Here is a 27,755-nt window from a genome sequence, read left to right as displayed (position 1 = left end):
CCTGTCAAGGCAGCAGCTACTCTTCCTGGGGTTTATTATGGATCCCCATTAGTTCCTGTCAAGGCAGCAGCTACTCTTCCTGGGGTTTATTATGGATCCCCATTAGTTCCTGACAAGGCTGCAGCTACTCTTCCTGGGGTTTATTATGGATCCCCATTAGTTCCTGTCAAGGCAGCAGCTACTCTTCCTGAGGTTTATTATGGATCCCCATTAGTTCCTGTCAAGGCAGCAGCTACTCTTCCTGGGGTTTATTATGGATCCCCATTAGTTCCTGTCAAGGCAGCAGCTACTCTTCCTGGGGTTTATTATGGATCCCCATTAGTTCCTGTCAAGGCAGCAGCTACTCTTCCTGGGGTTTATTATGGATCCCCATTAGTTCCTGTCAAGGCAGCAGCTACTCTTCCTGGGGTTTATTATGGATCCCCATTAGTTCCTGACAAGGCTGCAGCTACTCTTCCCGGGGTTTATTATGGATCCCCATTAGTTCCTGTCAAGGCAGCAGCTACTCTTCCTGAGGTTTATTATGGATCCCCATTAGTTCCTGTCAAGGCTGCAGCTACTCTTCCTGGGGTTTATTATGGATCCCCATTAGTTCCTGTCAAGGCAGCAGCTACTCTTCCTGAGGTTTATTATGGATCCCCATTAGTTCCTGTCAAGGCAGCAGCTACTCTTCCTGGGGTTTATTATGGATCCCCATTAGTTCCTGTCAAGGCAGCAGCTACTCTTCCTGGGGTTTATTATGGATCCCCATTAGTTCCTGTCAAGGCAGCAGCTACTCTTCCTGGGGTTTATTATGGATCCCCATTAGTTCCTGTCAAGGCAGCAGCTACTCTTCCTGGGATTTATTATGGATCCCCATTAGTTCCTGTCAAGACAGCAGCTACTCTTCCTGGGGTTTATTATGGATCCCCATTAGTTCCTGCCAAGGCAGCAGCTACTCTTCCTGGGGTTTATTATGGATCCCCATTAGTTCCTGTCAAGGCAGCAGCTACTCTTCCTGGGGTTTATTATGGATCCCCATTAGTTCCTGCCAAGGCATCAGCTACTCTTCCTGGGGTTTATTATGGATCCCCATTAGTTCCTGACAAGGCTGCAGCTACTCTTCCTGGGGTTTATTATGGATCCCCATTAGTTCCTGCCAAGGCAGCAGCTACTCTTCCTGGGGTTTATTATAGATCCCCATTAGTTCCTGCCAAGGCATCAGCTACTCTTCCTGGGGTCCAGCAAAATTAAAGCTGATTAAAACATTACGATAAATTCACAATTCACAATGTCACAACACACTGTGTACCCTCAGGCCCCTACCCCACCACTACCACTTATCTACAGTACTAAATCCATGTGTACGTGTGTCTGTAGTGTTTATGTTATCATGTGCGAGTGTGTATATGCATGTGTCTGTGCCTATGTGTTGCATCACAGTCCCCGCTGTTCCATGAGGTGTATTTTAACCCCATCAAACACCTTTGGGATGAATTGGAACGCCGACTGCGAGCCAGGCCTAATCGCTCAACATCAGTGCCCAACCTCACTAATGCTCTTGTGGCTGAATGGAAGCAAGTCCCCGTAGCAATGTTCCTACATCTATTGGAAAGCCTTCCCATAAGAGTGGAGGCTGTTATAGCAGCAATGTTCCAGCATCTAGTGGAAAGCCTTCCCAGAAGAGTGGAGGCTGTTATAGCAGCAAAGAGGGGACCAACTCCATATTAATGCCCATGATTTCAGAATGAGATGTTCGATGAACAGGTGTCCACATACTTTTGGCCATGTAATGTATCTCAAATAGCTCATTAAGGTCCAGCTGGCCGTGAATTGAGATGTGTGTGGGTGAGAGGGTGTGGGTGAGAGGGTGTGAGTCCGCGTGTGGGTGAGAGGCTGTGGGTGAGAGGGTGTGAGTCCATGTGTGGGCGACAGGGTGTGGGTGAGAGGGTGTGAGTTTCCGTGTGGGTGAGAGGGTGAGAGGGTGAGAGGGTGTGGTTGAGAGGGTGTGGGTGAGAGGCTGTGGGTGAGAGGGTGTGGGTGAGAGAGTGTGGTTGAGAGGCTGTGGTTGAGAGAGTGTGGTTGAGAGGGTGTGGTTGAGAGGGTGTGGTTGAGAGGGTGTGGGTGAGAGGGTGTGGTTGAGAGGGTGTGGGTGAGAGGGTGTGGGTGACAGGGTGTGGTTGAGAGGGTGTGGTTGAGAGGGTGTGGGTGAGAGGGTGTGGGTGACAGGGTGTGGTTGAGAGGGTGTGGTTGAGAGGGTGTGGTTGAGAGGGTGTGGGTGAGAGGGTGTGGGTGACAGGGTGTGGTTGAGAGGGTGTGGTTGAGAGGGTGTGGGTGAGAGGGTGTGGGTGACAGGGTGTGGGTGAGAGGGTGTGGTTGAGAGGGCGTGGTTGAGAGGGTGTGGGTGAGAGGGTGTGGGTGAGAGGGTGTGGGTGACAGGGTGTGGGTGAGAGGGTGTGGTTGAGAGGGTGTGGTTGAGAGGGTGTGGGTGAGAGGGTGTGGGTGAGAGGGTGTGGGTGACAGGGTGTGGGTGACAGGGTGTGGGTGTGGGTGAGAGGGTTTGGGTGAGAGGGTGTGGGTGACAGGGTGTGGGTGACAGGGTGAGGGTGACAGGGTGAGGGTGTGGGTGAGAGGGTGTGGGTCTGTGCACTGCAGACTTCCTTATTGTTTTTTTGTTAAAAATCAGGCAAAACAGCGTCCTCTTGTGTTAAAGAAAGCACTGAGCTTATTGCATTGAAAAGACAAAATAAAGACGATCCACACACCTGAAACAGTGAATAAGATCAGTTTAATGTGTTAATTAACGTAACCCGTCTTCAGATTTCATAACTTTTACTAACATACAGCGTCTCTCTGGCAGTGAAGCTGTAAATTATGGTCAATCTCACAAAAATATATGAATCAAACAACTATGAATCAAACAACTAGGAATCAAACAACTATGAATCAAACAACTATGAATCAAACAACTATGAATCAAACGTCTATGAATGAAACGTCTATGAATGAAATGTCCATGAATCAAACGTCTATGAATCAAACGTCTATGAATCAAACGTCTATGACGGATGCCAAGGGAAGCCAGACCGCCCCCCTCCTCCCCCCAAAAAACAAAAAAATTACCAAGACAAAAATATGCAAAATAATCTCTCTTTGTGTTTCATAAATTTCCTTCAATTTGCAAGAAGCTGAATGTATCTCACCGGAGAAAACATCTGATGAACAAAAAAGCGTCTGTCTATCCGTATCTATCCAATGCTGTCTGGTCAGAAAAGAGTATGACGTTGTTGCCCCATGTAGCATTGAATGGAAGGGAAGCCAGTGAGCATTTGACCCCCTAAAAAAAAACGGTCAAATAATAGCCAATCAGCATTGAGATATACTGTGTGAGCTCAGCTGTGATTGGTCCTGGCGCACCAAAACAATGTGTCAAGGGAAGCCGGTTTGGATTTGGCTTCACACCAATCACATCACATCAGAAGCCAGTTTGGATTTGGCTTCTGTTTTGGAATAATCATAATGAGTTGGTAACATGGGTAAGATGTTTTATATTCATCATATGTTTGTAAGTTACTTCTCATCAGAATGTGTTTGTATAATACTGTGGCGGGGTTGCAGTATCTGTTCTATGTCAAGACTAAGTTGTTTGGGCCGCAGAGAGGGGAGAGGTCAAGCGTGTATCTCTTGGCTCCACAATGTCTGTGTGCCAGTCAGGGTGTCTCTGTGATCTTGTCAAGATAGGATGGATTTGATATATGCCTGTTGATATGGAGGGTTGGTTTATGGTTCTGAGTTTGAGAAAGGAGACAAAGCTGAACGATTTATTATGTCTATGCTGTCTTATCCTGTGTGTGTCTTTACTATAAAGGACCTAATTTGAAATGTGGAAGGGGCTCTCAGAGAATTCATTGATAGACACTGAATTGATCTGAGAGTCACAGGGTTGTGATAGAGCTCATATAATTAAAGATGGACTTTGATAACTCTGACTTGTGTTGTGGTTTGCTCTCATGATTTGGTAAATAGAGGAAATTTCCACGACACTTCACACCAATCACATCACATCAGAAGCCAAACGTCATTGACAGAAAACAACTTGAATTGTTGCATCTTGTTGTGTTGTCCTCCAGTGGCTAGCTAGCTAGCTAAAATCGTCACTTGCCTAAATTAACCACGGATGAGGATGAGGATTTGTGGTTTTGCTTAATTCTCCGTACTGGCTAATGATTATATTGTCGATTCTGATCCAACCATTAATTCGTACATTGTTGTGTCCCTGGCCTGAGAGGATGGAAGTTCAATGTAGCTAGACGTAGAAGGCTAATGTTAACTAGATGGCCTGGTGTATCATTTACCATGAAGGGAAGACAGGCAGGCGAGCAAGTATTTTAGCCAGGTAGCCTAGGACAACAAAAAATAAAAGTGTGTACTGTATAACAGAGTCACAGACCGTTTGGTCAACATGAAAGAGAGGAGGATGGATTGGCGTTTCTCTACAAGTAGGGTGAGTAAACATGTTGTCTCTACTTGCACACACACACACACACACACACACACACACACACACACACACACACACACACACACACACACACACACACACACACACACACACACACAGCATTTTTGGTATAATTTAGTTATCTCTGTATGAGACTAAACATACAGTAGGTGATTTGATGATGTTGAAATGTTGAAGTTGAATTGGTGCTGGAACAGTGGAGGGAGCTCCTGTTGTTGAAATGGTGCTGGAACAGTGGAGGCAGCTCCTGTTGTTGAAATGGTGCTGGAATAGTGGAGGCAGCTCCTGTTGTTGAAATGGTGCTGGAACAGTGGAGGCAGCTCCTGTTGTTGAAAGGGTGCTGGAACAGTGGAGGCAGCTCCTGTTGTTGAAATGGTGCTGGAACAGTGGAGGCAGCTCCTGTTGTTGAAATGGTACTGGAATAGTGGAGGCAGCTCCTGTTGTTGAAATGGTGCTGGAACAGTGGAGGCAGCTCCTGTTGTTGAAATGGTGCTGGAACAGTGGAGGCAGCTCCTGTTGTTGAAATGGTACTGGAATAGTGGAGGCAGCTCCTGTTGTTGAAATGGTGCTGGAACAGTGGAGGCAGCTCCTGTTGTTGAAATGGTACTGGAACAGTGGAGGCAGCTCCTGTTGTTGAAATGGTGCTGTTTTCTCTGGGACTTGCAGGAAATCTCTGTAGTTTTAAATCCATAGTTGTTTAGTAGTCATTGTTTACTTGTCATTAACATTAACTTACTTGACCATGCTATAGGTCATGTCTGTTACATGCAATATGCTTAGTGGACTTCACCGTACAGAGGTTGCTCTCTGGTTCTGTGGACTTCACCAGACAGAGGTTGCTCTCTGGTTCTGTGGACTTCACCAGACAGAGGTTGCTCTCTGGTTCTGTGGACTTCACCAGACAGAGGTTGCTCTCTGGTTCTGTGGACTAAAACCAGACAGAGGTTGCTCTCTGGTTCTGTGGACTTCACCAGACAGAGGTTGCTGTCTGGTTCTGTGGACTTCACCGTACAGAGGTTGCTCTCTGGTTCTGTGGACTTCACCGTACAGAGGTTGCTCTCTGGTTCTGTGGACTTCACCAGACAGAGGTTGCTCTCTGGTTCTGTGGACTTCACCAGACAGAGGTTGCTCTCTGGTTCTGTGGACTTCACCAGACAGAGGTTGCTCTGTGGTTCTGTGGACTTCACCAGACAGAGGTTGCTCTCTGGTTCTGTGGACTTCACCGAACAGAGGTTGCTGTCTGGTTCTGTGGACTTCACCGTACAGAGGTTGCTCTCTGGTTCTGTGGACTTCACCGTACAGAGGTTGCTCTCTGGTTCTGTGGACTTCACCAGACAGAGGTTGCTCTCTGGTTCTGTGGACTTCACCGAACAGAGGTTGCTGTCTAGTTCTGTGGACTTCACCGTACAGAGGTTGCTCTCTGGTTCTGTGGACTTCACCGTACAGAGGTTGCTCTCTAGTTCTGTGGACTTCACCGTACAGAGGTTGCTCTCTGGTTCTGTGGACTTCACCAGACAGAGGTTGCTCTCTGGTTCTGTGGACTTCACCAGACAGAGGTTGCTGTCTGGTTCTGTGGACTTCACCGTACAGAGGTTGCTCTCTGGTTCTGTGGACTTCACCATACAGAGGTTGCTCTCTGGTTCTGTGGACTTCACCAGACAGTGGTTGCTCTCTGGTTCTGTGGACTTCACCAGACAGAGGTTGCTCTCTGGTTCTGTGGACTTCATCAGACAGAGGTTGCTCTCCGGTTCTGTGGACTTCACCGTACAGAGGTTGCTCTCTGGTTCTGTGGACTTCACCAGACAGAGGTTGCTCTCTGGTTCTGTGGACTTCACCGTACAGAGGTTGCTGTCTGGTTCTGTGGACTTCACCAGACAGAGGTTGCTCTCTGGTTCTGTGGACTTCACCGAACAGAGGTTGCTGTCTAGTTCTGTGGACATCACTGTACAGAGGTTGCTGTCTGGTTCTGTGGACTTCACCAGACAGAGGTTGCTCTCTGGTTCTGTGGACTTCACCGTACAGAGGTTGCTGTCTGGTTCTGTGGACTTCACCAGACAGAGGTTGCTCTCTGGTTCTGTGGACTTCACCGAACAGAGGTTGCTGTCTAGTTCTGTGGACATCACTGTACAGAGGTTGCTCTCTGGTTCTGTGGACTTCACCAGACAATGGTTGCTCTCTGGTTCTGTGGACTTCACCGTACAGAGGTTGCTGTCTGGTTCTGTGGACTTCACCAGACAGAGGTTGCTCTCTGGTTCTGTGGACTTCACCGAACAGAGGTTGCTGTCTAGTTCTGTGGACTTCACCGTACAGAGGTTGCTCTCTGGTTCTGTGGACTTCACCGTACAGAGGTTGCTCTCTGGTTCTGTGGACTTCACCGTACAGAGGTTGCTCTCTGGTTCTGTGGACTTCACCAGACAGAGGTTGCTCTCTGGTTCTGTGGACTTCACCAGACAAAGGTTGCTGTCTGGTTCTGTGGACTTCACCATACAGAGGTTGCTCTCTGGTTCTGTGGACTTCACCGTACAGAGGTAGCTCTCTGGTTCTGTGGACTTCACCAGACAGTGGTTGCTCTCTGGTTCTGTGGACTTCACCAGACAGAGGTTGCTCTCTGGTTCTGTGGACTTCACCGTACAGAGGTTGCTCTCCGGTTCTGTGGACTTCACCGTACAGAGGTTGCTCTCTGGTTCTGTGGACTTCACCAGACAGAGGTTGCTCTCTGGTTCTGTGGACTTCACCGTACAGAGGTTGCTGTCTGGTTCTGTGGACTTCACCAGACAGAGGTTGCTCTCTGGTTCTGTGGACTTCACCGAACAGAGGTTGCTGTCTAGTTCTGTGGACGTCACCGTACAGAGGTTGCTCTCTGGTTCTGTGGACTTCACCAGACAGAGGTTGCTCTCTGGTTCTGTGGACTTCACCGTACAGAGGTTGCTGTCTGGTTCTGTGGACTTCACCAGACAGAGGTTGCTCTCTGGTTCTGTGGACTTCACCGTACAGAGGTTGCTCTCTGGTTCTGTGGACTTCACCGTACAGAGGTTGCTGTCTGGTTCTGTGGACTTCACCGTACAGAGGTTGCTCTCTGGTTCTGTGGACTTCACCGTACAGAGGTTGCTCTCTGGTTCTGTGGACTTCACCAGACAGTGGTTGCTCTCTGGTTCTGTGGACTTCACCAGACAGAGGTTGCTCTCTGGTTCTGTGGACTTCACCAGACAGAGGTTGCTCTCCGGTTCTGTGGACTTCACCAGACAGATGTTTCTCTCCTCTTTCTTGCATTCTATACCGACTGGCATGAGAGTTTGTGCATCGCTGCGTTAGTTGTTTGTCACAGCCTTCCAGAGGGATTGGGACGTGTAGAAATCACTGATGACAGCACACACCATGTTCGTGTGAGATTTGTGTGTATGTACTAAGAAGTCTAAGAAATGTGGGTCAGTGGGTGAGTAGTCACTGTAGCTGTCTGTGTGTGTGTGCTCGTACATGTGAGCGTGTGCCTATATGCCTCTTTCTGTCAGTGTGTTAGACTGTATTAGATTGGGGAGGAGCTGTAGCCTTGCAGTCAGAGGAGCTAGCTGCGTTAGATTGGCCGTGTTAGAGTGGGGAGGAGCTGTAGCCTTGCAGTCAGAGGAGCTAGCTGCCTGGAATAGCTGTGCTGCCATGTGATTCCTCATGGTTCTATTTTAGAACAGCACTGGTCTCTACACCACCAGCACTCACACTGGAGGAGTTAACAGATATACCAACTAATCAATCTACTATGCTCTCTGTCCGTCTCTCTTCCTTCCTTTCTCTCTCTCTCTCTCTCTCTCTCTCTCTCTCTCTCTCTCTCTCTCTCCGTCCTCTCTTTCAAGTATAACTCCTGGCGGTTGGTTGTGAGTGAGTACATGCTTCCCTTCTGTTAATCTGTGTGTTAAGGAACTTGTTCTGTTAATCTGTGTGTTTAGGAACTTGTTCTGCTAATCTGTGTGTTAAGGAACTTGTTCTGTTAATCTGTGTGTTAAGGAACTTGTTCTGTTAATCTGTGTGTTTAGGAACTTGTTCTGTTAATCTGTGTGTTAAGGAACTTGTTCTGCTAACCTGTGTGTTTAGGAACTTGTTGCATCTAACTTCAGAATAGTCACTACAGAACTTGTAATACATGGTGTGACAGAGCTGTAGTCCATGTGTGACAGAGCTGTAGTCCATGGTGTGACAGAGCTGTAGTCCATGGTGTGACAGAGCTGAAGTCCATGGTGTGATAGAGCTGTAGTCCATGGGGTGACAGAGCTGTAGTCCAAGTCCATGGTGTGACAGAGCTGTAGTCCATGGTGTGACAGAGCTGAAGTCCATGGTGTGATAGAGCTGTAGTCCATGGGGTGACAGAGCTGTAGTCCATGGTGTGACAGAGCTGTAGTCCATGTGTGACAGAGCTGTAGTCCATGGTGTGACAGAGCTGTAGTCCATGGTGTGACAGAGCTGTAGTCCATGGTGTGACAGAGCTGAAGTCCATGGTGTGACAGAGCTGTAGTCCATGGTGTGACAGAGTTGTAGTCCATGTGTGACAGAGCTGTGGTCCATGGTGTGACAGAGCAGTAGTCCATGGTGTGACAGAGCTATAGTCCATGGTTTGACAGAGTTGTAGTCCATGTGTGACAGAGCTGTAGTCCATGGTGTGACAGAGCTGTAGTCCATGGTGTGACAGAGCTATAGTCCATGGTGTGACAGAGCTGTAGTCCATGGTGTGACAGAGCTAAAGTCCATGGTGTGACAGAGCTGTAGTCCATGTGTGACAGAGCTGTAGTCCATGGTGTGACTGAGCTGTAGTCCATGGTGTGATAGAGCTGTAGTCCATGTGTGACAGAGCTGTAGTCCATGGTGTGACAGAGCTGTAGTCCATGGTGTGACAGAGTTGTAGTCCATGGTGTGACTGAGCTGTAGTCCATGGTGTGATAGAGCTGTAGTCCATGTGTGACAGAGCTGTAGTCCATGGTGTGACAGAGCTGTAGTCTATGGTGTGACAGAGCTGAAGTCCATGGTGTGATAGAGCTGTAGTCCATGGTGTGACAGAGCTGTAGTCCAAGTCCATGGTGTGACAGAGCTGTAGTCCATGGTGTGACAGAGTTGTAGTCCATGTGTGACAGAGCTGTGGTCCATGGTGTGACAGAGCTGTAGTCCATGGTGTGACAGAGCTGTAGTCCATGGTTTGACAGAGTTGTAGTCCATGGTGTGACAGAGCTGTAGTCCATGGTGTGACAGAGCTGTAGTCCATGGTGTGACAGAGCTATAGTCCATGGTGTGACAGAGCTGTAGTCCATGGTGTGATAGAGCTGTAGTCCATGTTGTGACTGAGCTGTAGTCCATGGTGTGATAGTGCTGTAGTCCATGTGTGACAGAGCTGTAGTCCATGGTGTGACAGAGCTGTAGTCCATGGTGTGACAGACCTAAAGTCCATGGTGTGACAGAGCTGTAGTCCATGTGTGACAGAGCTGTAGTCCATGGTGTGACAGAGCTGTAGTCCAAGTCCATGGTGTGACAGAGCTGTAGTCCATGGTTTGACAGAGTTGTAGTCCATGTGTGACAGAGCTGTAGTCCATCGTGTGACAGAGCTGTAGTCCAATGTGTGACAGAGCTGTCGTCCATGGTGTGACAGAGCTGTAGTCCATGGTGTGACAGATCTGTAGTCCATGGTGTGACAGAGCTGTAGTCCATGGTGTGACAGAGCTGTAGTCCATGGTGTGACAGAGCTGTAGTCCATGGTGTGACAGAGGTGTAGTCCATGGTGTGACAGAGCTGTAGTCCATGGTGTGACAGAGCTGTAGTCCATGGTGTGACAGAGCTGTAGTCCATGGTGTGAAAGAGCTGTAGTCCATGGTGTGACAAAGCTGTAGTCCATGGTGTGACAGAGCTGTAGTCCATGGTGTGACAGAGCTGTAGTCCATGGTGTGACAGAGCTGTAGTCCATGGTGTGACAGAGCTGTAGTCCATGGTGTGACAGAGCTGTAGTCCATGTTGTGAAAGCTGTCATAATACAAATGTGTTAGGCTGTGGTCCTGGTGATAGCTGTTTACTCGGGATAAGGTCGTTCAGTTCAGTTCATATTCCGCAAACGTGTGTGTGTGTGTGTGTGTGTGTGTGGGGGTGTTATAAGAGTTTGTGATTACTAATACTTGGTATTTTAATATGTATTATGGGTGTAATCTGTTTTTAATGATCGGTAAGATGTGTTGAACCCCGGTTTCAGCTTGCACATGATAATCACACAAATCAAATCAAATTAATTTTTATATAGCCCTTCGTACATCAGCTGATAACTCAAAGTGCTGTACAGAAACCCAGCCTAAAACCCCAAACAGCAAGCAATGCAGGTGTAGAAGCACGGGGGCTAGGAAAAACTCCCTAGAAAGGCCAAAACCTAGGAAGAAACCTAGAGAGGAACCAGGCTATGTGGGGTGGCCAGTCCTCTTCTGGCTGTGCCGGGTGGAGATTATAACAGAACATGGTCAAGATGTTCAAATGTTCATAAATGACCAGCATGGTCGAACAATAATAAGGCAGAACAGTTGAAACTGGAGCAGCAGCACAGTCAGGTGGACTGGGGACAGCAAGGAGTCATAATGTCAGGTATTCCTGGGGCATGGTCCTAGGGCTCAGGTCCTCCGAGAGAGAGAAAGAAAGAGAGAATTAGAGAGAGCACAACGTGACCTCTTAATTTACATTCAAGTGATTGGTTGTCTAGCAGTCATACTGTATGTAGGGTGTGTGTGGTGGGGTGTGTGTATTGGGTACTGGATGTAGGGTGTGTGTGGTGGGGTGTGTGTATTGGGTACCCTATGTAGGGTGTGTTTTGGGTACTGTATGTAGGGTGTGTATGGTGGGGTGTGTGTATTGGGTACTGTATGTAGGGTGTGTGTGGTGTGGTATGTGTATTGGGTACTGTATGTGCCAGTGGAGGCTGGTGAGGGGAGGATGACTCATAATAACGACTGGAGTGGAGTGTCTGATGTATTTGATACCATTCCACCTATTCCGCTCAAGCCATTACCACGTGCCCGTCCTCCCAAACGAAGATGCCACCAACCTCCTGTGGAAGGTAGGGTGTGTAGTGGGTACAGTATGCAGGGTGTGTATTGGGTACAGTATGTAGGGGTGTAGTGGGTACAGTATGTAGGGGGTGTAGTGGGTACAGTATGTAGGGGGTGTAGTGGGTACAGTATGTAGGGGTGTATTTGGTGCAGTATTTAGGGGGTGTATTGGGTACAGTATGTAGGGTGTGTATTGGGTACCGTATGTAGGGGTGTATTGGGTACCGTATGTAGGGGTGTAGTGGGTACAGTATGTAGGGGGTGTAGTGGGTACAGTATGTAGGGGGTGTAGTGGGTGCAGTATGTAGGGTGTAGTGGGTACAGTATGTAGGGGGTGTATTGGGTGCAGTATGTAGGGTGTAGTGGGTACAGTATGTATGTGTGTGTAGTGGGTACATTATGCAGGGTATGTAGTGGGTACAGTATGTAGGGGAGTATTGGGTACATTATGTAGGGGGTGTATTGGGTACAGTATGTAGGGGTGTATTGGGTACAGTATGTATGGGTGTGTAGTGGGTACATTATGCAGGGTATGTAGTGGGTACAGTATGTAGGGGTGTATTGGGTACAGTATGTAGGGGTGTATTGGGTAAAGGATGTAGGGGTGTTAGTGGGTACAGTATGTAGGGGGTGTAGTGGGTACAGTGGGTACAACTTAGTATGTGGGGGGGGGGGGAAGGAGTGACACAGGGAGAGGTGGAGTGTGTGGTGGTGGTATGGGTGGAGTTCGGGGTGAGGAGGGGGAGAGGGGTGAGGGGTGAAGGTGGAGTGTGTTGTTGATCTTGTAGTTGTCAACAGGGAGCTTTCAGGCGTACACCCCCTACATACTGTACCCACTACACACCCTACATACTGTACCCACTACACCCCCTACATACTGTACCCACTACACCCCCTACATACTGTACCCACTACACACCCTACATACTGTACCCACTACAGCCCCTACATACTGTACCCACTACACCCCCTACATACTGTACCCACTACACACCCTACATACTGTACCCACTACACCCCCTACATACTGTACCCACTACACACCCTACATACTGTACCCACTACACCCCCTACATACTGTACCCACTACACCCCCTACATACTGTACCCACTACACCCCCTACATACTGTACCCACAACACCCCATACATACTGTACCCACTACACACCCTACATACTGTACCCACTACACACCCTACATACTGTACCCACTACACCCCATACATACTGTACCCACTACACCCCCTACATACTGTACCCACTACAAACCCTACATACTGTACCCACTACACCCCCTACATACTGTACCCACTACACCCCCTACATACTGTACCCACTACACCCCCTACATACTGTACCCACTACACACCCTACATACTGTACCCACTACACACCCTACATACTGTACCCACTACACCCCCTACATACTGTACCCACTACACCCCCTACATACTGTACCCACTACACCCCCTACATACTGTACCCACAACACCCCATACATACTGTACCCACTACACACCCTACATACTGTACCCACTAAACCCCCTACATACTGTACCCACTACACACCCTACATACTGTACCCACTACACCCCCTACATACTGTACCCACTACACACCCTACATACTGTACCCACTACACCCCCTACATACTGTACCCACTACACCCCTTACATACTGTACCCACTACATACCCTACATACTGTACCCACTACACCCCCTACATACTGTACCCACTACACCCCCTACATACTGTACCCACTACACACCCTACATACTGTACCCACTACACACCCTACATACTGTACCCACTACACCCCCTACATACTGTACCCACTACACCCCCTACATACTGTACCCACTACACACCCTACATACTGTACCCACTACACACCCTACATACTGTACCCACTACACCCCTAAATACTCTACCCAATACACACCCTAGATACCACAGGAAGTTGGTGGCATCTTCATTGGGGAGGACGGGGCTTGTGGTAATGGCTGGAGCGGAATAGGTGGAATGGTATCAAATACATCAGACACTCCATTCCAGTCGTTATTATGAGTTGTCCTCCCCTCACCAGCCTCCACTGCTACATACAGTACCCGAGACACACACCCCACCATACACACCCTACATACAGAACACAATACACACACCCCAACGTACACACCCTGCATACAGTACCCAAAACACACACCCCACCACACACACCCTACATACAGTACACAATACACACACCCCACCATACACACCCTACATACAGTACGCAATACACACCCTACATAGGCTACCCAATACACACACCCCACCATACACACCCTACATAGGGTACCCTATACACACACCCCACCACACACACCCTACATACAGTATGACTGCTAGACAACCAATCACTTGAATGTAAATGCAGAGGTCACGTTGTTGTGTGATTATCATGTGCAAGCTGAAACCGGGGTTCTACACATCTTAACGATCATTAAAAACAGATTACACCCATAATACATATTAAAATACCAAGTATTAGTAATCACAAAACTCTTATAACACACACACACACACACACACACACACGTTTGCGGAATATTAACTGAACGACCTTACACCGAGTAAAGAGCTATCACCAGGACCACACATGTTATATTATGACAGCAGAGTAAACAGCTATTATTATCGGTTTAAATGAGCTGTGTTATTAATACCAGTTTAAATAAGTTGTGTCATTAATACCAGTTTAAATGAGCTGTGTTATTAATACCAGTTTAAATGAGTTGTGTTGTTGTGTTATTAATACCAGTTTAAATGAGCTGTGTTATTAATACCAGTTTAAATGAGTTGTGGTATTAATACCAGTTTAAATGAGCTGTGTTATTATTACCAGTTTAAATGAATTGTGTTATTATTACCAGTTTAAATGAGTTGTGTTATTAATACCAGTTTAAATGAGCTGTGTTATTATTACCAGTTTAAATGAGCTGTGTTATTAATACCAGTTTAAATGAGTTGTGTTATTATTACCAGTTTAAATTAGTTGTGTAGTTGTGTTATTAATACCAGTTTCAATGAGCTGTGTTATTAATACCAGTTTAAATGAGTTGTGTTATTAATACCAGTTTAAATTAGTTGTGTTGTTGTGTTATTAATACCAGTTTAAAAGAGTTGTGTTATTAATACCAGTTTAAATGAGTTGGGTTGTTGTGGTATTAATACTAGTTTAAATGAATTGGGTTATTAATACCAGTTTAAATGAGTTGTGTCATTAATACCAGTTTAAATGAGTTGGGTTATTATTACCAGTTTAAATGAGTTGTGTTATTAATACCAGTTTAAATGAGTTGGGTTGTTGTGTTATTATTACCAGTTTAAATTAGCTGTGTTATTAATACCAGTTTAAATGAGCTGTGTTATTAATACCAGTTTAAATGAGATGTGTTATTAATAACAGTTTAAATGAGCTGTGTTATTAATACCATTTTAAATGAGTTGTGTTATTAATACCAGTTTAAATGAGCTGTGTTATTAATACCAGTTTAAATGAGCTGTGTTATTAATACCAGTTTAAATGAGCTGTGTTATTATTACCAGTTAAATGAGTTGTGTTATTAATACCAGTTTAAATGAGTTGTGTTATTAATACCAGTTTAAATGAGCTGCGTTATTAATACCAGTTTAAATGAGTTGTGTTATTAATACCAGTTTAAATGAGCTGTGTTATTAATACCAGTTTAAATGAGTTGTGTTGTTGTGTTATTAATGCCAGTTTAAATGAGCTGTGTTATTAATACCAGTTTAAATGAGTTGTGTTATTAATACCAGCTTAAATGAGTGGTGTTTTTGTGGTATTAATACCAGTTTAAATGACTTGTGTCATTAATACCAGTTTAAACGAGTTGTGTTATTATTACCAGTTTAAATTAGTTTTGTTATTAATACCAGTTTAAATGAGTTGTGTTATTAATACCAGTTTTAATGAGCTGTGGTATTAATACCAGTTTAAATGAGTTGGGTTGTTGTGTTATTATTACCAGTTTAAATGAGCGGTGTTATTAATACCAGTTTAAATGAGTTGTGTTATTAATACCAGTTTAAATGAGTTGTGTTATTAATACCAGTTTAAATGAGTTGTGTTATTAATACCAGTTTAAATGAGTTGTGTTATTAATACCAGTTTAAATGAGTTGTGTTATTAATACCAGTTTAAATGAGTTGTGTTATTATTACCAGTTTAAATGAGTTATGTTATTAATACCAGTTTAAATTAGTTGAGTTATTAATACCAGTTTAAATTAGTTGTGTTGTTGTGTTATTAATACCAGTTTAAAAGAGTTGTGTTATTAATACCAGTTTAAATGAGTTGGGTTGTTGTGGTATTAATACTAGTTTAAATAAGTTGGGTTATTAATACCAGTTTAAATGAGTTGTGTCATTAATACCAGTTTAAATGAGTTGGGTTATTATTACCAGTTTAAATGAGTTGTGTTATTAATACCAGTTTAAATGAGTTGGGTTGTTGTGTTATTATTACCAGTTTAAATTAGCTGTGTTATTAATACCATTTTAAATGAGCTGTGTTATTAATACCAGTTTAAATGAGTTGTGTTATTAATAACAGTTTAAATGAGCTGTGTTATTAATACCATTTTAAATGAGTTGTGTTATTAATACCAGTTTAAATGAGCTGTGTTATTAATACCAGTATAAATGAGCTGTGTTATTAATACCAGTTTAAATGAGCTGTGTTATTATTACCAGTTAAATGAGTTGTGTTATTAATACCAGTTTAAATGAGTTGTGTTATTAATACCAGATTAAATGAGCTGCGTTATTAATACCAGTTTAAATGAGTTGTGTTATTAATACCAGTTTAAATAAGTTGTGTCATTAATACCAGTTTAAATGAGCTGTGTTATTAATACCAGTTTAAATGAGTTGTGTTGTTGTGTTATTAATACCAGTTTAAATGAGCTGTGTTATTAATACCAGTTTAAATGAGTTGTGGTATTAATACCAGTTTAAATGAGCTGTGTTATTATTACCAGTTTAAATGAATTGTGTTATTATTACCAGTTTAAATGAGTTGTGTTATTAATACCAGTTTAAATGAGCTGTGTTATTATTACCAGTTTAAATGAGCTGTGTTATTAATACCAGTTTAAATGAGTTGTGTTATTATTACCAGTTTAAATTAGTTGTGTAGTTGTGTTATTAATACCAGTTTCAATGAGCTGTGTTATTAATACCAGTTTAAATGAGTTGTGTTATTAATACCAGTTTAAATTAGTTGTGTTGTTGTGTTATTAATACCAGTTTAAAAGAGTTGTGTTATTAATACCAGTTTAAATGAGTTGGGTTGTTGTGGTATTAATACTAGTTTAAATGAATTGGGTTATTAATACCAGTTTAAATGAGTTGTGTCATTAATACCAGTTTAAATGAGTTGGGTTATTATTACCAGTTTAAATGAGTTGTGTTATTAATACCAGTTTAAATGAGTTGGGTTGTTGTGTTATTATTACCAGTTTAAATTAGCTGTGTTATTAATACCAGTTTAAATGAGCTGTGTTATTAATACCAGTTTAAATGAGATGTGTTATTAATAACAGTTTAAATGAGCTGTGTTATTAATACCATTTTAAATGAGTTGTGTTATTAATACCAGTTTAAATGAGCTGTGTTATTAATACCAGTTTAAATGAGCTGTGTTATTAATACCAGTTTAAATGAGCTGTGTTATTATTACCAGTTAAATGAGTTGTGTTATTAATACCAGTTTAAATGAGTTGTGTTATTAATACCAGTTTAAATGAGCGGCGTTATTAATACCAGTTTAAATGAGTTGTGTTATTAATACCAGTTTAAATGAGCTGTGTTATTAATACCAGTTTAAATGAGTTGTGTTGTTGTGTTATTAATGCCAGTTTAAATGAGCTGTGTTATTAATACCAGTTTAAATGAGTTGTGTTATTAATACCAGCTTAAATGAGTGGTGTTTTTGTGGTATTAATACCAGTTTAAATGACTTGTGTCATTAATACCAGTTTAAACGAGTTGTGTTATTATTACCAGTTTAAATTAGTTTTGTTATTAATACCAGTTTAAATGAGTTGTGTTATTAATACCAGTTTTAATGAGCTGTGGTATTAATACCAGTTTAAATGAGTTGGGTTGTTGTGTTATTATTACCAGTTTAAATGAGCGGTGTTATTAATACCAGTTTAAATGAGTTGTGTTATTAATACCAGTTTAAATGAGTTGTGTTATTAATACCAGTTTAAATGAGTTGTGTTATTAATACCAGTTTAAATGAGTTGTGTTATTAATACCAGTTTAAATGAGTTGTGTTATTAATACCAGTTTAAATGAGTTGTGTTATTATTACCAGTTTAAATGAGTTATGTTATTAATACCAGTTTAAATTAGTTGAGTTATTAATACCAGTTTAAATTAGTTGTGTTGTTGTGTTATTAATACCAGTTTAAAAGAGTTGTGTTATTAATACCAGTTTAAATGAGTTGGGTTGTTGTGGTATTAATACTAGTTTAAATAAGTTGGGTTATTAATACCAGTTTAAATGAGTTGTGTCATTAATACCAGTTTAAATGAGTTGGGTTATTATTACCAGTTTAAATGAGTTGTGTTATTAATACCAGTTTAAATGAGTTGGGTTGTTGTGTTATTATTACCAGTTTAAATTAGCTGTGTTATTAATACCATTTTAAATGAGCTGTGTTATTAATACCAGTTTAAATGAGTTGTGTTATTAATAACAGTTTAAATGAGCTGTGTTATTAATACCATTTTAAATGAGTTGTGTTATTAATACCAGTTTAAATGAGCTGTGTTATTAATACCAGTATAAATGAGCTGTGTTATTAATACCAGTTTAAATGAGCTGTGTTATTATTACCAGTTAAATGAGTTGTGTTATTAATACCAGTTTAAATGAGTTGTGTTATTAATACCAGTTTAAATGAGCTGCGTTATTAATACCAGTTTAAATGAGTTGTGTTATTAATACCAGTTTAAATGAGTTGTGTTGTTGTGTTATTAATACCAGTTTAAATGAGCTGTGTTATTAATACCAGTTTAAATGAGTTGTGTTGTTGTGTTATTAATACCAGTTTAAATGAGCTGTGTTATTAATACCAGTTTAAATGAGTTGTGTTATTAATACCAGCTTAAATGAGTTGTGTTTTTGTGGTATTAATACCAGTTTAAATGACTTGTGTCATTAATACCAGTTTAAACGAGTTGTGTTATCATTAAAAGTTTAAATTAGTTTTGTTATTAATACCAGTTTAAATGAGTTGTGTTATTAATACCAGTTTTAATGAGTTGTGTTATTAATACCAGTTTAAATGAGTTGTGTTATTAATACCAGTTTAAATGAGTTGTGTTATTATTACCAGTTTAAATGAGTTGTGTTATTAATACCAGTTTAAATGAGTTATGTTATTAATACCAGTTTAAATGAGTTGTGTTATTAATACCAGTTTAAATGAGTTGTGTTATTAATACCAGTTTAAATGAGTTGTGTTATTAATACCAGTTTAAATGAGTTGTGTTATTAATACCAGTTTAAATGAGTTGTGTTATTATTACCAGTTTAAATGAGTTATGTTATTAATACCAGTTTAAATTAGTTGAGTTATTATTACCAGTTTAAATGAGTTGTGTTATTGTGTAATTATTACCGGTTTAAATTAGTTGTGTTATTAATACCAGTTTAAATGAGTTGTGTTATTAATACCAGTTTAAATTAGTTGTGTTATTATTACCAGTTTAAATGAGTTGTGTTATTGTGTAATTATTACCGGTTTAAATTAGCTGTGTTGTTCTGTTATTATTACCAGTTCATTGTGCGGCGCACAGTTGGCCTCTCGTCGTCTGGGTTAGTGGAGGGTTTTGCCGGGGTATGTCATCATTGTAAAATAAGAATTTGTTCTTAAGTTACATGCCTAGCTAAATAAAGGTATAAAAGAGGGCCTGTGTTGTTGTGTAATTATTACCAGTTTAAATGAGTTGTGCTGTTGTGACCTGGAGACATGATCATTCTGGTGGACCGTCTCTTATCCCTATAAAGGGTCTCCTGCTGTCTTCATCACTCTAGGGACAGGAAATCCCTGACTAGCCCACCTACCAACCACTCAAAACAAACTTTATGTAAACATTGGACACAGAGAAGTGAAACACAGAAACATACGGACGTACACACAACAACGTACACAGCACAACACATCACAACACAGCACAACACATCACACCACAACACACCACAACACATCATAATGCAACACAATGCTCGGAAAACACACAACACCAGGAGCAGGCATATAAACAACTTGCACAAGTCCTATTTAAAGTAGTTTTTCTCAGAGTTGACTGGATGCCAAGTGCCTCCACTTATATGAGGAGATCATAACAACATGACCGTTCTCAAGCTGCTGTACATTGTCCTGTCACTTCCTCTTCCTCTCTGTTTACATCTGTACGTTGTCCTGTCACTTCCTCTTCCTCTCTGTTTACATCTGTACGTTGTCCTGTCACTTCCTCTTCCTCTCTGTTTACATCTGTACGTTGTCCCGTCACTTCCTCTTCCTCTCTGTTTACATCTGTACATTGTCCTGTCACTTCCTCTTCCTCTCTGTTTACATCTGTACGTTGTCCTGTCACTTCCTCTTCCTCTCTGTTTACATCTGTACGTTGTCCTGTCACTTCCTCTTCCTCTCTGTTTACATTTGTACGTTGTCCTGTCACTTCCTCTTCCTCTATGTTTATATCTGTACGTTGTCCTGTCACTTCCTCTTCCTCTCTGTTTACATCTGTACATTGTCCTGTCACTTCCTTTTCCTCTCTCTTTGCCTACTGTTGCCTCAGTGAATACCAATATATAGTATTGGTGGAAGGCGGGGGTAGGAGAAAGAGGGGTTAGAGGTGGAAGGGGGGGAGTGACAGGAGGAGCATGTCAACAGTCCCTACATTGGAGGGCTGCAGTTCTGCTACTGTGTTCTTATCAGCATTCTAATGTGTTCAATCTGTCCCATCCTCTTTCTCGTCCTCTCTCGTCCTCAGGTGTATGTGACCTCTCCCCTCTGACCTTTGACCTCCGTCTGACTGTGACCCCTCAGCATGGCCCTGGAGAAGCTGCTAGGCTTTGGGAAGCAGCTGCTGCGTGTCAAGGTTGTGGACTGTAACAGTGAAGATTCCCGTCTGTCCCGATGTCTCAACACCTTCGACCTGGTGGCTTTGGGGGTGGGCAGTACTCTGGGAGCTGGGGTCTACGTCCTGGCTGGGGCCGTGGCCAGAGAGAATGCAGGTAATGTACTGCAGTAGTAGTAGCAGTAATAGGAGTTTTAGTAGTTGTAATAGTAGTTGTAGTAGTAGTTATAGTAGTGGTAGTAGTGGTAGTAGTACTAATAGTAGCAAAATAGTTGTAGTAGTAGTAGTGTAGTTGTATAGTAGCAGTACTGTAGTAGCAGTAGTAGTAAAGTGTACTTTAATAGTAGTAGTAGTAATAGTAGTAGTGGTAGTAGTACTGTAGAAGTGGTATTATTAGTCTAATAGTAGTAGTATAATAGTAGTAGTATAGCAGTAGTAAAATAGTAGTAGTATAGTGGTAGTATAATAGTAGTAGTATAGGGGTAGTATAATAGTAGTAGTATAGTGGTAGTATAGTGATGGTATAATAGTAGTAGTATAGCGGTAGTATAATCGTAGTAGTATAATAGTAGTAGTATAGTGGTAGTATAATAGTAGTAGTATAATAGCAGTAGTATAGTGGTAGTATAATAGTAGTAGTATAATAGTAGTAGTATAGTGGTAGTATAATAGTAGCAGTATAGTGGTAGTATAATATTAGTAGTATAGTGGTGGTATAGTCATAGTATAATAGTAGTAGTATAGTGGTAGTGTAATGGTAGTGGTATGGTGGTAGTATAATAATATTAGTATAGTGGTAGTATAATATCGGTAGTATAGTGGTAGTATAAAATATGTAGTGCAGTGGTAGTATAATAGTAGTAGTATTGTGTTAGAATATTAGTAGTAGTATAGTGGTAGTATTATAGCGGTAGTATAATGGTAGTAGTATAGTGGTAGTATGGTGGTAGTATAATAGTGGTAGTATGGTGGTAGTATAATAGTAGTAGTATAGTAGTAGTATAATAGTAGTAGTGCTGTAGTAGTGTGGAGTAGTATAGTGGTAGTGTAATTGTATTGGTGTAGAATAGCATAGTGGTAGTGTAATAGTAATAGTACCGTAGTAGTATAGCAGTAGTATAGTATTAGTATAGCAGTAGTATAGTAGGAGTACAATAGTAGTAGTATAGTAGTATAGTGGTAGTATAATAGTGGTAGTACTGTAGCAGTGTGGAGTGGTATAGTAGTAGTACAGTATTAGTATGGCAATAGTATAGCTGTAGTAAAATAGTAGTAGTATAGTAGTATGGTGGTAGTATAATAGTAGTAATACTGTAGCAGTGTGGAGTAGTATGGTAGTAGTATAATATTAGTATAGCAGTAGTATAGTAGTAGTAAAATAGTAGTAGTATAGTAGTATAGTGGTAGTATACGGGTAACAATCCTTCATTGAAGGGCTTATATTATTATGCGTATTATTTGTCAATTGTGGGAATAAATTAAGATAATCAAGTTTGTATTTTTTAATAGCTAGATGGAGTACAACTGAGGTGAAGTATGTAGAACAAAACACACATCACGACAAGAGACAACACACCACTTCATAAAGAGAAACCTAAGACAACAACATAGAGTAATTGGAAAGATTTGTTTGTTCTATTAATAATGTCAAATGAACATCTGTAGAGAAAGACTCATGTGAAAGCCAAAATACAGAGGTACTTCTTGATGCAATTAAAATCTTTAAGTCCTGGAAAACTCCAGGGCTGGATGTCATAGCAGTTGATCAAACCTTGTTTTAATGTACTCATGTTTTAACCACTCCTATAAAATGGCAGACTATCAAATACTCAGCAAGAAGAACAGTAACAGGACCCAGGTGGTAAATATAAAGATCCAATCCATTTAAAAACAACTGGGGACCCCTTACACATCAGTGTAGTGATGCATTGAATTAAAAAGGAATTGTCAGATATTATTCATCCTAATCAGACAGTTTTTTTTACATGGACGATACATTGGAGATAATATAAGTGGGGCGGTAGCCTAGTGGTTAGAGCATTGGGCCAGTAACCAGCAGCGTAGCCTAGTGGTTAGAGCATTGGGCCAGTAATCAGCAGGTAGGCTAGTGGTTAGAGCATTGGGCCAGTAACCAGCAGCGTAGCCTAGTGGTTAGAGCATTGGGCCAGTAATCAGCAGGTAGACTGGTGGTTAGAGCATTGGGCCAGTAATCAGCAGGTAGCTTAGTGGTTAGAGCATTGGGCCAGTAACCAGCAGCGTAGCCTAGTGGTTAGAGCATTGGGCCAGTAACCAGCAGCGTAGCCTAGTGGTTAGAGCATTGGGCCAGTAACCAGCAGCGTAGCCTAGTGGTTAGAGCATTGGGCCAGTAATCAGCAGCGTAGCCTAGTGGTTAGAGCATTGGGCCAGTAACCAGCAGCGTAGCCTAGTGGTTAGAGCATTGGGCCAGTAATCAGCAGGTAGACTAGTGGTTAGAGCATTGGGCAGGTAATCAGCAGGTAGCCTAGTGGTTAGAGCATTGGGCCAGTAACCAGCAGCGTAGCCTAGTGGTTAGAGCATTGGGCCAGTAACCAGCAGCGTAGCCTAGTGGTTAGAGCATTGGGCCAGTAACCAGCAGCGTAGCCTAGTGGTTAGAGCATTGGGCAGGTAATCAGCAGGTAGCCTAGTGGTTAGAGCATTGGGCCAGTAACCAGCAGCGTAGCCTAGTGGTTAGAGCATTGGGCCAGTAACCAGCAGCGTAGCCTAGTGGTTAGAGCATTGGGCCAGTAACCAGCAGCGTAGCCTAGTGGTTAGAGCATTGGGCCAGTAATCAGCAGGTAGACTAGTGGTTAGAGCATTGGGCCAGTAATCAGCAAGTAGACTAGTGGTTAGAGCATTGGGCCAGTAATCAGCAGGTAGCCTAGTGGTTAGAGCATTGGGCCAGTAACCAGCAGCGTAGCCTAGTGGTTAGAGCATTGGGCCAGTAATCAGCAGGTAGCCTAGTGGTTAGAGCGTTGGACTAGTAACCAGCAGGTAGCCTAGTGGTTAGAGCGTTGGACTAGTAACCAGCAGGTAGCCTAGTGGTTAGAGCATTGGGCCAGTAATCAGCAGGTAGCCTAGTGGTTAGAGCGTTGGACTAGTAACCAGCAGGTAGCCTAGTGGTTAGAGCGTTGGACTAGTAACCAGCAGGTAGCCTAGTGGTTAGAGCATTGGGCCAGTAATCAGCAGGTAGACTAGTGGTTAGAGCATTGGGCCAGTAACTGAAAGGTTGCTAAATCGAATCCCCGAGTTGACAAGGTAAAAATCTGTCGTTCTACCCCTGAACAAGGCAGTTAACCCATTGTTCCCCGGTAGGCCGTCATTGTAAATAAGAATTTGTTCTTAACTTGTCTAGTTAAATATAGGTGTAGTGATGCATTGAATTAAAAAGGAATTGTCAGATATTATTCATCCTAATCAGACAGTTTTTTTTACATGGACGATACATTGGAGATAATATAAGTGGGGCGGTAGCCTAGTGGTTAGAGCATTGGGCCAGTAACCAGCAGCGTAGCCTAGTGGTTAGAGCATTGGGCCAGTAATCAGCAGGTAGGCTAGTGGTTAGAGCATTGGGCCAGTAACCAGCAGCGTAGCCTAGTGGTTAGAGCATTGGGCCAGTAATCAGCAGGTAGACTGGTGGTTAGAGCATTGGGCCAGTAATCAGCAGGTAGCTTAGTGGTTAGAGCATTGGGCCAGTAACCAGCAGCGTAGCCTAGTGGTTAGAGCATTGGGCCAGTAACCAGCAGCGTAGCCTAGTGGTTAGAGCATTGGGCCAGTAACCAGCAGCGTAGCCTAGTGGTTAGAGCATTGGGCCAGTAATCAGCAGCGTAGCCTAGTGGTTAGAGCATTGGGCCAGTAACCAGCAGCGTAGCCTAGTGGTTAGAGCATTGGGCCAGTAATCAGCAGGTAGACTAGTGGTTAGAGCATTGGGCAGGTAATCAGCAGGTAGCCTAGTGGTTAGAGCATTGGGCCAGTAACCAGCAGCGTAGCCTAGTGGTTAGAGCATTGGGCCAGTAACCAGCAGCGTAGCCTAGTGGTTAGAGCATTGGGCCAGTAACCAGCAGCGTAGCCTAGTGGTTAGAGCATTGGGCAGGTAATCAGCAGGTAGCCTAGTGGTTAGAGCATTGGGCCAGTAACCAGCAGCGTAGCCTAGTGGTTAGAGCATTGGGCCAGTAACCAGCAGCGTAGCCTAGTGGTTAGAGCATTGGGCCAGTAACCAGCAGCGTAGCCTAGTGGTTAGAGCATTGGGCCAGTAATCAGCAGGTAGACTAGTGGTTAGAGCATTGGGCCAGTAATCAGCAAGTAGACTAGTGGTTAGAGCATTGGGCCAGTAATCAGCAGGTAGCCTAGTGGTTAGAGCATTGGGCCAGTAACCAGCAGCGTAGCCTAGTGGTTAGAGCATTGGGCCAGTAATCAGCAGGTAGCCTAGTGGTTAGAGCGTTGGACTAGTAACCAGCAGGTAGCCTAGTGGTTAGAGCGTTGGACTAGTAACCAGCAGGTAGCCTAGTGGTTAGAGCATTGGGCCAGTAATCAGCAGGTAGCCTAGTGGTTAGAGCGTTGGACTAGTAACCAGCAGGTAGCCTAGTGGTTAGAGCGTTGGACTAGTAACCAGCAGGTAGCCTAGTGGTTAGAGCATTGGGCCAGTAATCAGCAGGTAGACTAGTGGTTAGAGCATTGGGCCAGTAACTGAAAGGTTGCTAAATCGAATCCCCGAGTTGACAAGGTAAAAATCTGTCGTTCTACCCCTGAACAAGGCAGTTAACCCATTGTTCCCCGGTAGGCCGTCATTGTAAATAAGAATTTGTTCTTAACTTGTCTAGTTAAATATAGGTGTAGTGATGCATTGAATTAAAAAGGAATTGTCAGATATTATTCATCCTAATCAGACAGTTTTTTTTACATGGACGATACATTGGAGATAATATAAGTGGGGCGGTAGCCTAGTGGTTAGAGCATTGGGCCAGTAACCAGCAGCGTAGCCTAGTGGTTAGAGCATTGGGCCAGTAATCAGCAGGTAGACTAGTGGTTAGAGCATTGGGCCAGTAATCAGCAGGTAGCTTAGTGGTTAGAGCATTGGGCCAGTAACCAGCAGCGTAGCCTAGTGGTTAGAGCATTGGGCCAGTAACCAGCAGCGTAGCCTAGTGGTTAGAGCATTGGGCCAGTAACCAGCAGCGTAGCCTAGTGGTTAGAGCATTGGGCCAGTAATCAGCAGCGTAGCCTAGTGGTTAGAGCATTGGGCCAGTAACCAGCAGCGTAGCCTAGTGGTTAGAGCATTGGGCCAGTAATCAGCAGGTAGACTAGTGGTTAGAGCATTGGGCAGGTAATCAGCAGGTAGCCTAGTGGTTAGAGCATTGGGCCAGTAACCAGCAGCGTAGCCTAGTGGTTAGAGCATTGGGCCAGTAACCAGCAGCGTAGCCTAGTGGTTAGAGCATTGGGCCAGTAACCAGCAGCGTAGCCTAGTGGTTAGAGCATTGGGCAGGTAATCAGCAGGTAGCCTAGTGGTTAGAGCATTGGGCCAGTAACCAGCAGCGTAGCCTAGTGGTTAGAGCATTGGGCCAGTAACCAGCAGCGTAGCCTAGTGGTTAGAGCATTGGGCCAGTAACCAGCAGCGTAGCCTAGTGGTTAGAGCATTGGGCCAGTAATTAGCAGGTAGACTAGTGGTTAGAGCATTGGGCCAGTAATCAGCAAGTAGACTAGTGGTTAGAGCATTGGGCCAGTAATCAGCAGGTAGCCTAGTGGTTAGAGCATTGGGCCAGTAACCAGCAGCGTAGCCTAGTGGTTAGAGCATTGGGCCAGTAATCAGCAGGTAGCCTAGTGGTTAGAGCGTTGGACTAGTAACCAGCAGGTAGCCTAGTGGTTAGAGCGTTGGACTAGTAACCAGCAGGTAGCCTAGTGGTTAGAGCATTGGGCCAGTAATCAGCAGGTAGCCTAGTGGTTAGAGCGTTGGACTAGTAACCAGCAGGTAGCCTAGTGGTTAGAGCGTTGGACTAGTAACCAGCAGGTAGCCTAGTGGTTAGAGCATTGGGCCAGTAATCAGCAGGTAGACTAGTGGTTAGAGCATTGGGCCAGTAACTGAAAGGTTGCTAAATCGAATCCCCGAGTTGACAAGGTAAAAATCTGTCGTTCTACCCCTGAACAAGGCAGTTAACCCATTGTTCCCCGGTAGGCCGTCATTGTAAATAAGAATTTGTTCTTAACTTGTCTAGTTAAATATAGGTTCAATCAAATTATTGGAAACAATCGAACACTATGAACAATCTGGGAAACTAGGCCTGGTGTTCATAGATGACGTTGAAAAGGCCTTTAATAAAGTAGGACTGGAGTTTATATATACCTAATTGCCTGGAATACTTTGATTTTGGAGAATCTCTTACACAATGGGGTAAAGTTATGTACAGTATTAAACTGTCAAGAGGAGTAAAAACAAGGTTTTTCACTTTTAGCATATTTATTTACCATGGCCATCAAAATGTTAGCTGTTAAATTAGATCCAACAGTAGCATCAATGGGCTTAAAAACAAAGGTGTTGACGATTGATATTTTCCCTTAAATCCTCAATTTGGATCCCTCCACAGCCTCATAGAGGATCTAGATAATTTTTCTAACCTCTCTGGATTACAACCCAAAGTATATATTACTTATATATTATATATTGTTTCATATTACATATTGATTCACAAAAAAATACAAGTGGACAAACTCAGTATTCATATCCAAAAATAAATAAATAATCTCACTACAATATATTTTAATAGAAAGTTAGCCAAATTAGATCAAATCTTGCTACCGTGGAAAGGACAACACCTGTCTATTTGTGGAAAAAAATCACCCTGATTAATTCTATTGTCATGTCACAGTTAACCTATTTACTTATGGCCCAGCCTACACCTAACGATTAGTTTTAATAATTTTATGAGCAAAGAATATTCCACTTTATTTGGAACAGCAAGCCAGACAAAATTAAACAGAATACCTGAATACGAATTCGGAGGGCAGAAATGATTCAATATTAAAGCATTGG

General features: G+C 42.9%; 1 protein-coding gene across 3 annotated transcripts in view; it reads left to right on the top strand.

Annotated features, from left to right (window-relative positions):
• Positions 1-8,085: 8,085 nt before the first annotated feature.
• The window catches only part of LOC139417911 (high affinity cationic amino acid transporter 1-like), a 100,413-nt gene continuing 80,743 nt past the window's right edge, over positions 8,086-27,755 (top strand). For 2 of the 3 annotated variants that reach the window (XM_071166897.1, XM_071166898.1), the window contains exons 1-2: positions 8,115-8,371; positions 20,633-20,876. In XM_071166897.1, the coding sequence (XP_071022998.1) occupies positions 20,690-20,876 (187 nt within the window). In that variant the 5' untranslated portion in view covers positions 8,115-8,371; positions 20,633-20,689. Of the gene's footprint in view, positions 8,372-20,632; positions 20,877-27,755 lie in introns of all 3 variants that reach the window. The other variant, XM_071166896.1, reaches the window with a different exon arrangement.

Source organism: Oncorhynchus clarkii, chromosome 10 (genome assembly GCF_045791955.1).
Source record: "Oncorhynchus clarkii lewisi isolate Uvic-CL-2024 chromosome 10, UVic_Ocla_1.0, whole genome shotgun sequence".
NCBI lineage: Eukaryota > Metazoa > Chordata > Actinopteri > Salmoniformes > Salmonidae > Oncorhynchus > Oncorhynchus clarkii.
The sequence above is the reverse complement of the archived record's forward strand: the minus strand, read 5'-3'. Positions and strand labels throughout refer to the sequence as shown.